We start from the raw sequence: 15740 nt of genomic DNA, 5'->3' as shown, positions 1-15740 counted from the left end.
TGATCAGCAGGTTCCACCAAACAACCATCTAAAGAGTCTAAACTCTAAGCACACGTTAAAAGCCGTAAATAACTACTACCATGTGCTAATTTCCAATGCAGAAGTATTTGATTTAGTTAGTATTTCACTATTTCCTAGGTAAAGTGGACCTTTCTCTTGTTTGCAAAGACAAAAAGTTCATACGAAATTTCAATTCCTATGTTCTATGTGAAACGAACAACAAAGATTTATTTTAGAAAGAATTAGGACTAACGAAGTATTTTCTCAAGCTTTATGAATTGTTAGTACTACAAAAGAAAACAAACATGATATCCTGATAATAAAATGTTGTGTTTGTATCTGGTTTAATTGAAAGGATACATAGGACAGTAGGACACCTTCAACAAGAGTACAAGACTCATATCCACACATATTGGAATAATGTGGTCTGTGAGAAACAGCATTACGAAATGCAGTTTCCTGTGAATATAATCTCCTTCAAGTACCAAAAACCAAACTACCAACAACATGACGACAGCACAGTGGGAGCTTTTATAAGTGCCCTGTGCTCTGCCCCTCCCCTGTGTGCTTTTAACAGTGCTATACATATGACTCTAGAGGCTCGAACAATCATCTAATGTTGTATTAGAATGTGGTACCATTGTACCAATCACAATCACAGTTCAGACCGTGATCAGCAAATGAATTATGTGTGGTAGAGTTAATATCGACTGGTACATGACTATAACTGTGAGTGTGTGGTTTAATCAGTTGATTACTTAAGAGACGGTCTCAATCATGTATCATTCTCATATCCAACTAACAGATGAACCATAAATAAAGCGGTCTCACAAGAAATTTGTTGTTGAATAATTGGCTCAACCCTTTCAGACTCCGATGGCCATGAGAAGCAGAATGCCTTCACTGGAAGATGGCCACTAATTGCAAATTTGCAATATTCCCTTATCACAAAACATGATGAATGTACAAATAGATTCAGGTTCTACAAGAAACAGCAACTTTACCTGACAAAAAAGAGCTCTTGTAATCTGACTGTCCTGGATTCAACTCAAGAGCAGTTCTATAGCTTCAAACCTCGTAAAGAATAAAATTTATCGAACACTTCCGAGCAGGGCTCTGGATCCTACCTGCAGTTCAGTGAAACACTAATGAAGCTCAAAGAAGCTAGTTTCTTCTATAATGTACCCAACATGTATTTTAACATTTACATTTTACCACATGAACTTCAGCAGCAATTAGTATCAATATATGAAGAGACATGGCATTTAGGGAGCCAAAAACAACAGGAATGCATTGACTGGAATGTATCAAATATCATAGTTGTGAATTTGAAATGACCGAGTACAAAACTAGCATCACTTTTCCGTGCATTACTTACTGGTAAGCCTCCAATCTAACAGGTACATTCAAGAATTCAATTGAGCATCAATGCCAGTCAGAATGCTACTATGACACCATCAAGTCCTGAGTGGTTACAAGCTCACCTACTCAAAGCAATAACTCCCAACGTCCCTAAACATGTCGTTCTCAAACCCGTGAGCTGACTATCCACCCAGTATACGCATTCCAGCAAACCAACATCTACCGAACGACATAACTCCATCCGTCATGATCCGAATTTTGAATTCAGTTCAACCAGTGCATTTTGCAGAAACACATTTCTTACAAACCTACAGGCTACAGTCTTCAGTTACCGCCCTGAGATTTGTCTCCAACTACTTAGACTTAGACACATGAACTTGGTACATGCTCTTAACACATTGAGCAAACTATCAGAAGTTCAAAACATTCTCAAGTTATGTTACTCCGATCCTTCACATTTCCTCGCGTGCCAGACTTCCATTGTCCAATACACCTCATTTTAAGCCAAAATAGGCGAATATTTCATAAATAAACCGAGTCCAACACTTAAACTTGCACCTGTGTCGGATCCTTCTAAACAAGTATGGTAAAATAGTTCTCAAATAACCCATTTTAGAACTACCCATGTAACAAAAGCAGTCAAAAATACAACATTTCAATCAAGCATTTAAACAAACACCTTACGTGCATTCCTCATGACGCCTAATTAAGTAATTTTACACCAAAATATGAATATTTTGTATTCAAACCCAGATACTAAATAAGGTTCTTAGTATCACAATTAATAGCACTAATTTGGTATACGAGATTTCATTAATGCCGTCAATGCAGTCGCATAGCAGTGGCTCGTTGACTCGATAGAACAAATGTCAAACGGAGTATGTCAATAACTAATTTTTCTGGTAGAGACATGAAAAATTGAAAACTCGGGCCGAGGATTATTAGGCCTGCGTAGTCTAGCATGGTATGGCCCAAAATCCCAAATGTAGTTCACCTTTTACTCCACCTTCAAACTTGCACAAATTCTTGGAAGAATCATTTTATGGTCAAATTTAACCACAATGATCTAACTAATTTTACGGTTTATGATAATTTATTTTTTTTTAAAATGGTCACATTTAGTTGTAAAATGATCCCAAAATCCCGTTTGAAGGGAGACCAACTGTAAAACTTGTATACTCCACCTTATACTTAGCACTTTAGCGGCTAGCCTTCTTTAAAACGGATATATCGTCTATAACAATAAAACAGGTAAAATATCTTCTCACATGGGTATATATAGGACAATTTTTTTTGTTTTTATCAATTTTGTTTTTGTCTTATTCACTCAAATGGACATATTTAACCCGTCTTAAACTTAGGACGAATATAACCCTCTTAAATGAGAATTGATAATTCACATGGTACCGCTGAGGTTTGCAATTTTTACCCGAATATCCATACTATTGTCTCAAAAAAAAAAATAATAATAATAAGGTTTGACTGGTCATATCTCTTAGATACGAGATCGAAAAACAGCGACTTTTTTTCCTAAGTGGAACGTTTTTACAAGATCTTCTGCTTGAAAAAAAAAATGTGTTTTCAGACATCTTATTACGGAGTTACGGCTTGTCAAAGTTTATGTTTAAGAAACTTTGACCGACTCTTATTTTCGATCACATATGTAGAAAATGAATTTTTTTTTTAAATGATTGTCTTTCCGAAATCTCCAATTTTAGAAAAAGAATCGCAGCTTTATGAAATCGTAACTAAAAAATATAAGCAATTAAAGTAATTTTTCAGAAAAGTAAAGATATGTGGGGAAAAAAATATGAACTTTAGGGGTACCATGGGAATTATCCCAATGAGAATTTGCCATTACCTAGTTTTTGTAAATCGTCTGATTTGTCCGAATTCGAGCGGGTAGGGTAGAACCATTAGGCAGTAAGCCTCTCCCTTAGAGTTTTAGCATAGTTACATGCTTAATTACGGTTTGAACCAAGACCTCTTGTTAACTTAGAACAACTCTTTACTAATTGATCTTAGTGTTCATGGTCATGGGTATACGGTATACCTTCTACTTAGTGACGTTGGCTTTTTCTTCGCCTTTTTTAACTTTGCCCTAGCTAACGGACTTTTACAATTCACTTTATGAATCGCTATTTGTCAACGATAAACTACTAATTATCTTCGAGAAAGTTAATAAATTACCCATTCATTCTACCCCTATATTTTGTTTTCTTGTAATTAAACCCCAAATACTACCATCGTCTCACTAAATCAAAATCAAAAACCGTTTTCAAAACTTCAAATTTTCCATAAGAATAACGAATTGACGTCGTCAAAACTTCAAGTGTGCCATCAACAACAACAAATCGACTACGTCAAGCTTTAGGTCTAGGCGCGCGTGTGTTCACGTCCACGCCTATGTCTAAACCTATGTTTGGGACACGGATCAACATACACGTTCAAGCCAATGTTAGGATGCGGGTTCTGCACATCCAAGCCCTTTTTCATTACATAAATACGTATATCGGTAGTTAGTTACACCAAGTCTGCAAACTTGCCTCTTCTTCATCGTTATTCACGTCGTTTGACATACTCGACCGTCGAAATTTTCCTTATTGAATCGATTACTTATATTAGTTTTTGTTTTTACTAATTTATTGTTACAGTTTGTTTAATTTGTTTGTTCTTTGAGATTAATTGATTTCTAGTAAATTTTGAAGTTAATTAGAGAGATTAGAGAAATGTTTGAGTTCTTTTTTTTTTTTTTTTTTTTTTTTTTTTTTGTGAGAGGGTATAATTGCCAATTACACTAATTTGCGCAACGATACTAATAACTAGGCCAAATGACCAAATTGGTAAAAAAAAAGTAGGGGATGAGTGACAAATTGGTAAAAAAAACCGGGAAAGTGGTAAACTAGCCCCTTAAGTTTGTATCAATGTGAGAATAATCCCCTTAACTTTATTTTAGTGTAAATAACCCCCATAACTTTGAAATAAAGTCCCTTCTACTTTTCCGGTCAAAATCTCGCCGGATGGCCAATTTCTCACCAATATCTCATATGTTGTACAATATCTCATATGTTGTACATATTACGTATAATTTTCACCCTTTCTGCTCTATATACTTATAGTCTTATACCAATGCATGTATCCGCAAGATTTATACGTCTTATTTTAGCACATTAACCAACAATACATATGTCCTACCACTCCTACCTCTGACTTTCTCTCTCCCCGGCGTCTTGTCTATCACCCAGAACACTCAACACCAACATTATCACTTCTTTTTTCCTTTTCTCAACTTTGCCAAATAAATAAATAAATTTAATTTTAAAGAAGCGAGCGAGGAGAGTTTCATTGTTGAAGACTAAATGATGTCATGGCATTCTATTCTCAAAGAGGCGATAACAATCTCAGGTTTCCTTGTTTTTTCCGAGCCAGTTGTTTACGGACATAGCAATTTAATTTTGTAAAAGTTGCACCCAAATCTCATTGTTAAATTATGAGCAATTATACGTAATATTGGTGAGATATTGCCCATATTGGTGAGAAATTAACAATCCGGCGAGATTTTGACCGGAAAAGTGAATGGGGTTTGATTTCACTTTATTACAAAGTTATGGGGTTGTTTACACCAAAATAAAGTTAAGGGGTTATTCTCACATTGATGCAAACTTAAGGGGCTAGTTTACCACTTCCCCGGTAAAAAAACTAAGCAAAGTGACAAATTGGTAAAAAAAAAGTGGATGATAAGTGACAAATTGGTAAAAAAAGGTTTCCGAGGATAATTTAACCGAAAATAAAACACGGTAATATTACAAATATTTTTTATTTAACGTGAATTTTGTTTTCCAAGTAAGTAAACATTTTCTATCAAATAATTTTATGTAAAAGCAATTTTTTATCATTGTTTGTCAAAGTATTTACGTTTATTCAGCAAAAAAACATGATGAAATATAATCATTATTTTTTTTCTTTTTTCTTTATGTTGAATTTTCTTATGTTGAAAAATATGAAATGATAACCCTTGAAAAACTACAATTATGGTGAAATTAAGTTTGTTTTTTTTAGTTGGAAGACAAGATAATTGCGTAAATGGGGTTGAACTGAAAATATTTACTATGAGTATAATGGACATATGTTCGGTGTTTCTTTTCCAAACTTGGTACGAAGTCACTAAATGTTGATTGAATTTTTATTACTCTATAGTTGTTAAATCGCAGGCGACTTACTATTACAAAGATGTATGCTCATAAAACGTAATAACTCCGTGATTCAACGATTTTGCCCGATTTACTTAAATAAAGATTAGACGATTTTATGACATTACATAACAAGTTTTAAAGTTTTGGGCCAAGTTTAAACTGAAGGTATTGGGAGGAGAAACTCAGCATTTCAAACCTGCAAATTAATTTTTTTTTCCATTCCTCCTTGTCAATCCGCAATGTCCTTCCTCTTTGTCTAGCCAAACAAACTATTAGACTTTGGAAAGGTGAACATGACCTGAAAGTTAACTCTAAAGTTGATCTGATTCGAAAGAGAATTTTTTTTTTTTTAAAATGTCAAAATAAGGTCATAAATTAACCTAAGTATTTAGCGAAATGGAATTTACGGAGGAATTAGAATAAGAAATAGTAGATGGACCCATTCGGAAAGTTTTATAAGACGGTTTTATGGTAGGAACAATCCGGTAATAAGTTAGTTTAAATAATGTTTTATTTTTCGTCAAATTGTCCTCCAAAATGTTTATTTTACCAATTTTCCGTCAAATTGTCCTCGGAAATGTTTTTTACCAATTTGTCGCTTGCCATCAACTTTTATTACCAATATGTCACTTTGCTAAGTTTTTTACCAATTCGTCACTTAGCGCCTTTTTTTTTACCAATTTGGTCATTTGGCTCTAATAACTATGTCAACGGCAAGTAGCAGCTCCTTTCACTTTCTATATCATTCTCCACTCTTTCAATTAAATAAAAAAAAATTAATTCACTAAATCACAAAAAAAAAAACAAAAAAACTTTAAATTATGCTGCAGAATTACACTAAGCATCCACAAATTCATTTATGAACAACTATAATAACAAATTTAATAAATTTTGATCCGCACATGAGAGATTCATGCCTGAACTTTAGCATGGTGTAGTATCTCCGATTTACAATTGTTAAGTCTCAATGAAAAGTGTAAGTAACGTGGTATTATAGCCGAAATATATGTTTGCAATTTGTTATATTATCATTTGATTTTATCGACGAGTCTCCCTTAATAATAAATGTAAAACGGGTGGGGATCACTAATTCTTATTTCAGACGACAAATTTCTTTTGAAGGTTTCAGATGAGTTACATTACTTACATACGGAGTATAACCTTTTAAAATCTTCCGACAAAAATAACCGTCTAAAAAAAAGAACTTATGGGGTAGGATGGAGAAGGACAAATGACCCAAAAGACAAGGGACCCAAGCACAAAAGCTAGAAAAACTAGATTGGACTGCAAAATAGTAAGCCCATAAACTGAGTCTTTGACGTGTAGGTAGTGGTTTTCCAGGCTCAATCCTCACAAGAAAATAGTAAAAGTGGGCCCAAAAGTAGTTGTCTAATGGCCCACCATTTGTAGGAAGATAGTGACTGATTTGGACAAATAGCTCAAGTAAGTCGTCTCTTGCCTCGTTTTCAATCCACATCGCACCCTTGACTTTACTGTCACTCCCACTTTACCTTATTGCCCCTTCGTGCCAATCAAATGGTAAAATCTATTCATGTGGAAAAACCAGCTAGTCTCGTTATAGACGGATATAACTAAAAACGGGTCAAATAGCTTTAAAGTGGTGACATTTTTTACCCCCATCATCCCACTTGTTGTTTGTCGGTTTAAAAATGTCGTAATGTAATTGACCAGTCTTTAGTTATAGACGGATATGTGCCGTCTATAATGAGATTTTGTGTGGAAACATTTTCTGCTATGGATAAGCGCACCCCTATGTTTGCATGCACGAGTTAGTAGGGGTGACACGGGCCGGACCGAGTTGGTTTCAGTCACAGGCCTAGGTTGGATAAACATTAGACAACACGTGAACCTGGTTATATGAGAAAGCCTTTCTTGTTGAGTTAACTTAGTTTGAACCCTAACTTAATCCGGGCGTGATTAAGAATAGGTTATGTTAAGTCCTCTTATTTTTTTAATTTTAAAATGTTGTAAAAGGGGTTTTGGGCAGGTAGGGGTCCGGGTCACTGAGTCAACCTAGTTCGAGGTATGGCCTTTAAAGCCCTAACCAATGGGTCAAACCGGTTGATCGATCATGTTATCTACCCCTACATGTAGCAGTGTTTGATGCAATTTAGAAAATTTATGTCTTGTTGTTATACCAATTTAGAAAATTTAACCCACATATTTAATTATTTGAGGTGATGACAATTGCCTAGTTCTGTAGTCTATGAAAAATTCTTAAGGAAAATATTAGAAATAAAACTTCCTATTGGCCAGGGAGGACATTCCTCGACCTAAGTAATTTTCGTAGTCTATAATGCTGCTTGGCAAAATTACTGTCACTTTTCACTATAATTTACTCGATTACTTTTGTACCTCGTATAAGATTGTTAAACGGTGCAATATACTACAGGATAGTGCAATTATTAGTCGAGATTCTTATTAAAAATAAGGTCGTTACATACGATATAATTACCTTATTAAATTTCAAGGTAAACTAAAGTATATACCAGTATTTCGTAATAGAAGTATGTCACTGTTTAGTTATTGTGTCACTAGTATGACAATGTTTTTTGCTACAATCACACAATTGGACACTTGCACTTTCCTTGAGACCATTTTAGTGGCTCACGTCCTATTCTTACTTTATCTTTTTGGTTGATTCCTCATTTGTGATGAGGAAATCCTCCATACTCGCATCATATATACCTCTCCCATTATATGTATGAGACTATAATATACGGAGTATACTCGTAAAGACTTCTTCTAGTGAATTACTGAATTAGGTCTTTAGATCTTACCTTTATTAGTTAAAAGTTAAATTAGCAAGTATTTGCCCATATATTAGTTTAATGACTTCAATAGTTCATTCTAAGTACTCTATACTCTATAACAAGTTAACAACTACAGAGTAACATACAAAAAGACTTTTATACAAGTAATATAGAAAAGAGAGGAAATTTCAAATTGGAAAAAAAAAAAAAAACCACGAACAAAGTTAAATAAATACTTAAAACGCTATAAAATAAAACAGGTGTGTTCTTTTGAAACTAACAATTCATTTTAATTGAATTCGATTCGTTTATCATTGATTTAGTTAAAGAAATAACACTTAACCAAAATGAACCAAATGTATAAAAGTAAATAACCTTGGCGTGTAATAGTTTATTTCGTGTAATAAACAAACGACTCTAACGTTAATAACTGTCAATAATTATCTAGTCGTACTAGTATTCTACAAAAGAGTAAACAGCTTGTCACGAAGTTTGCTCACAACCTCAGACCTTCGTAGCTAAAATCAACTCTAACATCATAGTTAAATAGCTTGTCACGAAGTTAGTTCGCAAGGGTGGAGTCTCGTGGTGAAGACTTGAGTGAAATTCCGATTATTTATGGCATGAGGTCATGTCTAGGCTAGCTTATCAAGTAGTATACTCATAGGTTACCCAGTGTACACCAAAAATAACATCTACGGTTTCCTAACCATCCCTGAAAAATGAAAAAAGCAACACATACACATATGAGATCACCACACTATAAAAAGAATTATACCTCTAGCAAACCTCTAGATGCATATGATCATTGTACAATGATATCTTAGTCTTACCAATTAGGCTAAAACATGTTCCATACTTCTAACATATTGTCATGACTCACAAATGAAATCCCAGCCTTAATAACTAGGCTAAGATTTATTCAAAATACCCTTGACATAATTAAAGATGAGAAAAGCAACACCATACACTTACAACTACTTTTGGAGTCTCAGGGTCTGTTTTCAGGTTTAGATGTTTGTTGGATCGGTCGTGTCGTTCGTGGTTGGTTTGGGAGATCCGTTTTGTTCGTTGGTTGGAGTGAGCTGTCGGCTATTCTTAAAAATGGAGGTGTTTTGGGTAGGTTGAAGTTGGTTTGCTGGAAGTGGGGTTGGTTGGGTCGGATGCGGTGGATCCGCCTTTAACTAATGTTTATTTCCGTTTTTTCTTGTTTTTTGTTATTCCGTATAATAATCTCCTTGTGGTTTGGGGTGTCCTGTCCCCTTATCCGCGAGTTAGTTAAGCTGACTGGTACATTGCATCGTGTCGGTGTTGAGAATAGCTTGGTGCGGTCTCCTGAGATCGTTTTGGTAAGGGGGTGGTTTCCCTCTTTGTTATCTACCTTTTTACTCGATTTTCTTGGCTACGAGGTTCTGGTCAACGGGGGTTATGTTCCAAAGTGTAGGAGTTTGATCTCCTTTAGAGACAGATCTTTGTGGTCTGCTTTTCGCCTTTTCTTTCTACGTCCTTGGGGCGTAAGTGCACTTTGTTCTTTTTCGTTGGGTCAAGGGGCTCGTTGATTTTTAGATGAGGTGTATCACAGCCAAGGAGATGAATCTCCGAGACGCTATCTTGAGTCTTGTAGAAGGTATTTCTCCGAAGCTGTATCGTTTATGAAGAGTAAAAATGTGTTTGTGGGGGCTCGTTGGTTTTCCGAGGAAGATTTTCACAACTAAGGAGATGAATCTCCGAGATCCTTGTTTGGGTCTTGTTGCAGGTATTTCTCCAAAGCTCCATCAATCAAGACAAGCAAGTATGAGTGTTTTCCTTTGGCCGACGCTGCTCATCCATTAGAGAATGTGGTAGATTTTGAGTTTGAAGAGCGTGTTCAGACTTCAGTCGTACGCCGTCAACACAACGTTATTAACCGATGCAAGTGTTACTTTGCTCTAGCTTATGTTAGTAGTAGTAGTCTTGTGTTTTATGTTGTAGTTTATAGGTACGGTTTAGTGCACCGTACCACTATAATGTAAAACTCTTTCTTCCCAGCTGTCAAAAAAAAAAAACTATACGAGATCATCATATTGACACTCCTAAATCATACCCGACCCCACCCCAAAATAAACTAATATAAATGGGCTAAAATCTGTTCTATACCCCCGACTTATTGATTGTACTTACGGAGTGTTTGTTACGATATCTCAGCCTTAATAACTAGCCTAAGATGATATTTATAACTAGGCTAAGATCTATTCAATAACCACATATAATTAAAGATGAAAAAAACACCACCATACACATAACACATATGAGTATACGAGATCACATCGACACTCCTAAATCGTACCCCAAACGAAAATGTTGAAAATGTTTAGAAAGCAACACCATACACATAAAACTATATGAGATTATATCGACACTCCTAAATCGTACCCCACACCAAAATAAACTAATCTCAACAGGCTAAAATCTCTTCCATACCCCCGACATGTTGATTGTCACGATATATCAACCATAATAACTAGACTAAGATCTATTCATAACTAAGCTAAGATCAATTCAATAGCCACACCTAATTAAAGATGAAAAAAACACCACCATACACATAGTGACATAGGACTATACAAGATCTCGACACTCCTAAATGATACCCCACATGAAAATAAAGTAATCCCCACAACATTTTACATGACTCACTTTTATAACCCCAATCAAAATTGGTTTCCAAACTTTCATATTCGATTTTACTTACATCAACACCTCAAATTCTCAAAACAATAACAACACATACACCACCTCTCTCTCTTCCAACAAAAAACACTCAAAATCCCACCTCCATGACATAAAAACATTCAAATAACACAATTGTTGAAATACAAATAAATAAATGATGGGTGTTCTAAATAGAAGGTCTCATACTTCCCATATCACTGAACTCATCATTACCAGTTTTTTTCGTCATAAGAAGCTCTAATCTTAATTTCTTACACCAATACACCATCATATACATTTCTAGCTTATTATATTCAATTATGGTCGTATAATACTTTTCTGATCATATTGTAATTTGTAATAAGCCCTTTTCGATCTCACTTTCTCATGGCTGGCGCCCGTGGAAGGCTCTTTGGTGGTGGTGGTGGTGGTGGTGCCGGGTTTTTTTCATCTTCTCACCTTCCTCAATCTTTTTCCCTTTATGGCTCTTCCTCTTCTGTTTTAGGTATCTCTCCTTTCTCTCTTATCAGTCTCTTGCACTCGCTTGCCAAAGCAAATGAAAATTTCGAAATTTTTAGTCCAAGTCTTTGACTTTTCCTTTTTTTTTTTTTACTAGTTTGTCCTCCTAAAAATTTCCGTGTATAAATCCTGGTTCCACCACTACTTTGACTTATCGGATTTGTTTATTGTTGATTTGATATACTTCTTCATGGTGGTGTAACAAAGTGATGATCCTTTTAGCAGCAAATTACTCAATTTATCCCGATTATTTGTGAAATGATGTAGATATCAACTGATTTAGTTGGTAAAATCATGAGAAATTGTGCTCATGACCTATGTTCAAATCCCATTAAAATCGTCCTTGTGTGGCTCCCTTTACACCGAACAAAACCAACATAGAAATGATTATAGACGTTTTTTTAGTACTTTTGTTGTACATGGGGTTTATTTGGTTAAGTCAACTTATTGCTATAATTGCTCTCTTTTTAGTCATGATATGAGTCTAAGATTAAAATGAGTCCTTTTTTAGTAGGGAGTTGGGCTATGTTTGTCTCCTAAATTGGGTTATTAGTACTTTGATTTATGATAATTAGCTTAAAATTTGTTGTATAGAAATGATTCCATCTTTTTAAGGGTATCCTTTGAAAAGTTAGCTTTGTTCCTCATTGACAAACCACAAATCAATAATAAGTACCAAATCTAATCAAACATAATCTTTACTTTTAGTGTGTTTAACCAGTATTAGATCATTATTCTTTATAAACATGAAAATCTGTCCCCCACATCTTTATATGTTCGATATTGTGTGAGACGGTCTCCTTGTCATGTCACATGGTCTTGGAAGATGTGGATTCGCTTTCTTTTTTATAGGAAGTCTTATGAGTTAGGCCCTGTTCTTTTAGACTAAAATCGTCTAAACTTAACTAAACAGTATTGAAATTAACTGAAATTTGCGTATTCATCACTTTGTTATATGAATACTGGGTTGGTTTCATACTCTCACATGTAAGTCCGTCTCATATAAGTTATTGTGTTATATTATATGTTAGGCTCAAGTTCAATGGTTAGCTTTGAAGATGTTTGTGGAGGAAAGAGGTCAGAAAGGCCTTTCTTTTGTACATACGACCAGGAGGAAAATGGAGACGATGACTATGACGAATATTTACATCAACCTGGGAAGAAAAGGCGGTTGTCCATTGAGCAAGTTCATTTCCTGGAGAAGAGCTTTGAGACTGACAACAAGCTTGAACCAGATAGGAAAATTCAGCTTGCCAAGGAACTTGGCTTGCAGCCTCGTCAAGTTGCGATCTGGTTCCAAAATCGAAGGGCAAGGTGGAAAACTAAGCAAATGGAAAAGGATTTTGACAAATTGCAAGACAATTATAACAGTCTGAAATCCGACTATGAAAGTCTCCTTGAAGAGAAGGAGAAGCTCAAAGCTGAGGTATATTTACTCTCTATTTGTCATTTATCAGAGTTTTCAGTATGCAGTTTTGTTACGGGTTTTCAGTGAGACTCCTGAGGCACTCGGATAATGATGTTATTGTGAATTCAGGTTGTTCATTTGTCAAACAAGCTGGAACAAAAGGAGCATGAAAACCCTGCATCATGCAACATGTCTGATCAACTGAAAACTCTTCAACAAAACCCGAATATTGAATCTGCCTCAGAAAATGAGGAACAGCATCCATCCATCTTCAGCTATAGCAAGCATGAAGATCTGAGCTCCGCTAAGAGCGATGTAATCGACTCAGACAGTTCACAGTACTATGTGGAAGCTGGGCATTCCTCAAGTTATGCAGAACCTGGTAACTCTTCTTACATTTTCGAAGCAGACCATTCCGATATCTCTCAGGATGATGAAGACTACCTTAACAAGAGTATCATGCCTTCGTCCCACGTCTTTCCAAAAATCGAGGACGTAGAACTGCCATCCAACTCTGGTCACCTTGGCCTCTCAGGAGATGATCATACTTCTCTGTTCTGGCCTTACTGGGATATCAACCTCAAAATGCCAAGCTCTTTGTATATGTGATTTGATACTTGTGCAGTTGTTGTGCATCATGTTTATTTTTCTGCCTTAAGACGGATATAACCGTCTTAAATAAGAATTTGTGAATTTTCTGTTGGTCCAAGACTTTAAGTATCATATAATATCTAGTGGGAAGTGTGGAGACACTCCTAAATAAATCCAGTCACTGGCAAATTCCAATTTCAGCATGTTGCTAATAGTGTATGTGAATTGTTAAGAAAGAAATGCTGCATTTTTTTAATATGGGTCGATATTAGACAATAGCGTAGCCATACTTGTTAGAATGTGAGGTCGATTTAATATAATTTTTAATTATTTGTTCGTTTCTGGTTTTTCCTGTTATCATAAACAAAGTAATACTAAATTTCAAAGCACATCACAAAACATCGATTGTCCCTTAAACTGAATTTGCTTGAACTTAACTACGGACAACTAAACCAATCAATATCTATCTATCTATCTATATTATTAAAGGAAGCTTTTTTCGAGCGATTATAGAGTCTCCAATTTTTGTAAACTACGTATATAACAAAAAGATAGAGTTTACGAACAAAAGATAGAGTTTATGAACAATAAAAAAGTGAAAACTAACAATGATTAGGATTTATGTTTAAGAAGTCTAATACGACTCCAATATATTGGCTCCAAAGCTATATATATTCAATGCTCTGACTTGATCGTCATTCAATTTCTTTCTATTTATTGTTCCATGTAATTTTTTTAGTTGCTCATAGTATTTGACATTAATGTTTTTGTTTTGCTGCTTTGACAACTTTATACGTTTTGCTTAGCTTATTGTTATTGTTAGAGTTGTTATTATGATGATTAGTTTATACTTTTTGCTTAACTTTAGAAGTTTTTTAATTACTTTAATTATAGGTTTTGTTATGTATTTTGTTACCTAATTTCTGAGATATTTATGTTCTTATACATTAATGATTTTTCATAATTTTATTCAGGGTATAATTTGCAATATTATGAAAGATTGTCATTTGTCTTGACAATACGCAAGAGATTTCAAGCCCGGAAACAAAAATCGCCACATATATTAACGTGTAAGTGATTTTGATCTCTCAACTTTACCCTTTTGCATTATCAATCATTGTATTTTTATTTCTGCATATGAGTCGTTCATTTCAGTTGTAGCAGGCTTTTTTGAATATCGTTGTAGTTTGTATTTAATATTTTTTTTTTTCATATTTCAGTGTTCTGATGAGTTTGTTGCATTCACCATGTCAATGAAACTTTTCAAATTTTCCTTTGTTTAACGTATATATACTAATATATATTTAGGTTAGATTACTAGATATAAATTCAAAACTTGCTCTATGTCAATTTATTTTTCCCATATCTTTTCTGCTTACTTTGCCATAAGGCATTGAGGATGTGGTTTGGCGACTTAGATATGATGTTTTGGATGCCTACAATTAGAGAATATTGCATGGAAATAAATTTTAAATGTATATTACAATTTTGCATGTTGTTAGAGTTTTGAAGGTACAAAGCACTTGCCTATGTTTCCAAGCCGTGTTTACACATATACGCACAAATGACTTTTATGATTTGCGAATTGCAATGTGTTTTTAATGCCTCCTTTGTATTAAAATTTGGTTCAAAACATAGTACGTACGTAATAAATTAAGTCGACAAAAGGATAAAGCGTGCAGATTAAATTTCATGATATTATAGATAGAAAAATAATATTGTAGTCCGTATAAAACGTTGTCGTAATTGTGATAGTCGGGACTAATGGCGTATTATAACGTTCGTATATAAAGGAACACAGGATCTTAGGCTCAAAAATGCAAAAACTCTAAAACAATTAAAAATATGGAGAGTTTTAATCTACAAGTGGCATACTCCTGCTTAACATTAAACTATTGAGCATTGTTGCTTCGAGATTATTTATCATATAGATATCGACATCGATACTGATCTCAACACGACCAGATACAACTATGCATGGTAATTAGCATTTACTATGATTATAGTAATCCATTTTTCTTTTGTTTTATTTTTGTTGACCCTAATTTCGTTGTTGCCGATTGTTGTTTGACAACGCTTTTATTTTTATTTTTATTATTATTAAGAGTAATAAAGTGAAAGCAATGCTTTCTTTAAAGTTTGTTTCTCATATATAGGACATGTAAATGTAAGTTAGGGTGTGACAATATATTTAGCTAACTT

General features: G+C 34.5%; 1 protein-coding gene across 1 annotated transcript; it reads left to right on the top strand.

Moving 5' to 3' along the window:
• Nucleotides 1–11042: 11042 nt before the first annotated feature.
• On the top strand, nucleotides 11043–13741 carry LOC141653199 (uncharacterized). Its single transcript, XM_074460880.1, has 3 exons — nucleotides 11043–11525; nucleotides 12571–12965; nucleotides 13077–13741. Exons 1-3 carry the CDS (start codon nucleotides 11408–11410, stop codon nucleotides 13554–13556), a joined length of 993 nt encoding a protein of 330 aa, XP_074316981.1. The 5' UTR covers nucleotides 11043–11407; the 3' UTR covers nucleotides 13557–13741.
• Nucleotides 13742–15740: the final 1999 nt, after the last annotated feature.

Source organism: Silene latifolia, chromosome 4 (assembly GCF_048544455.1).
Source record: "Silene latifolia isolate original U9 population chromosome 4, ASM4854445v1, whole genome shotgun sequence".
NCBI classification, from domain to species: domain Eukaryota; kingdom Viridiplantae; phylum Streptophyta; class Magnoliopsida; order Caryophyllales; family Caryophyllaceae; genus Silene; species Silene latifolia.
The sequence above is the reverse complement of the archived record's forward strand: the minus strand, read 5'-3'. Positions and strand labels throughout refer to the sequence as shown.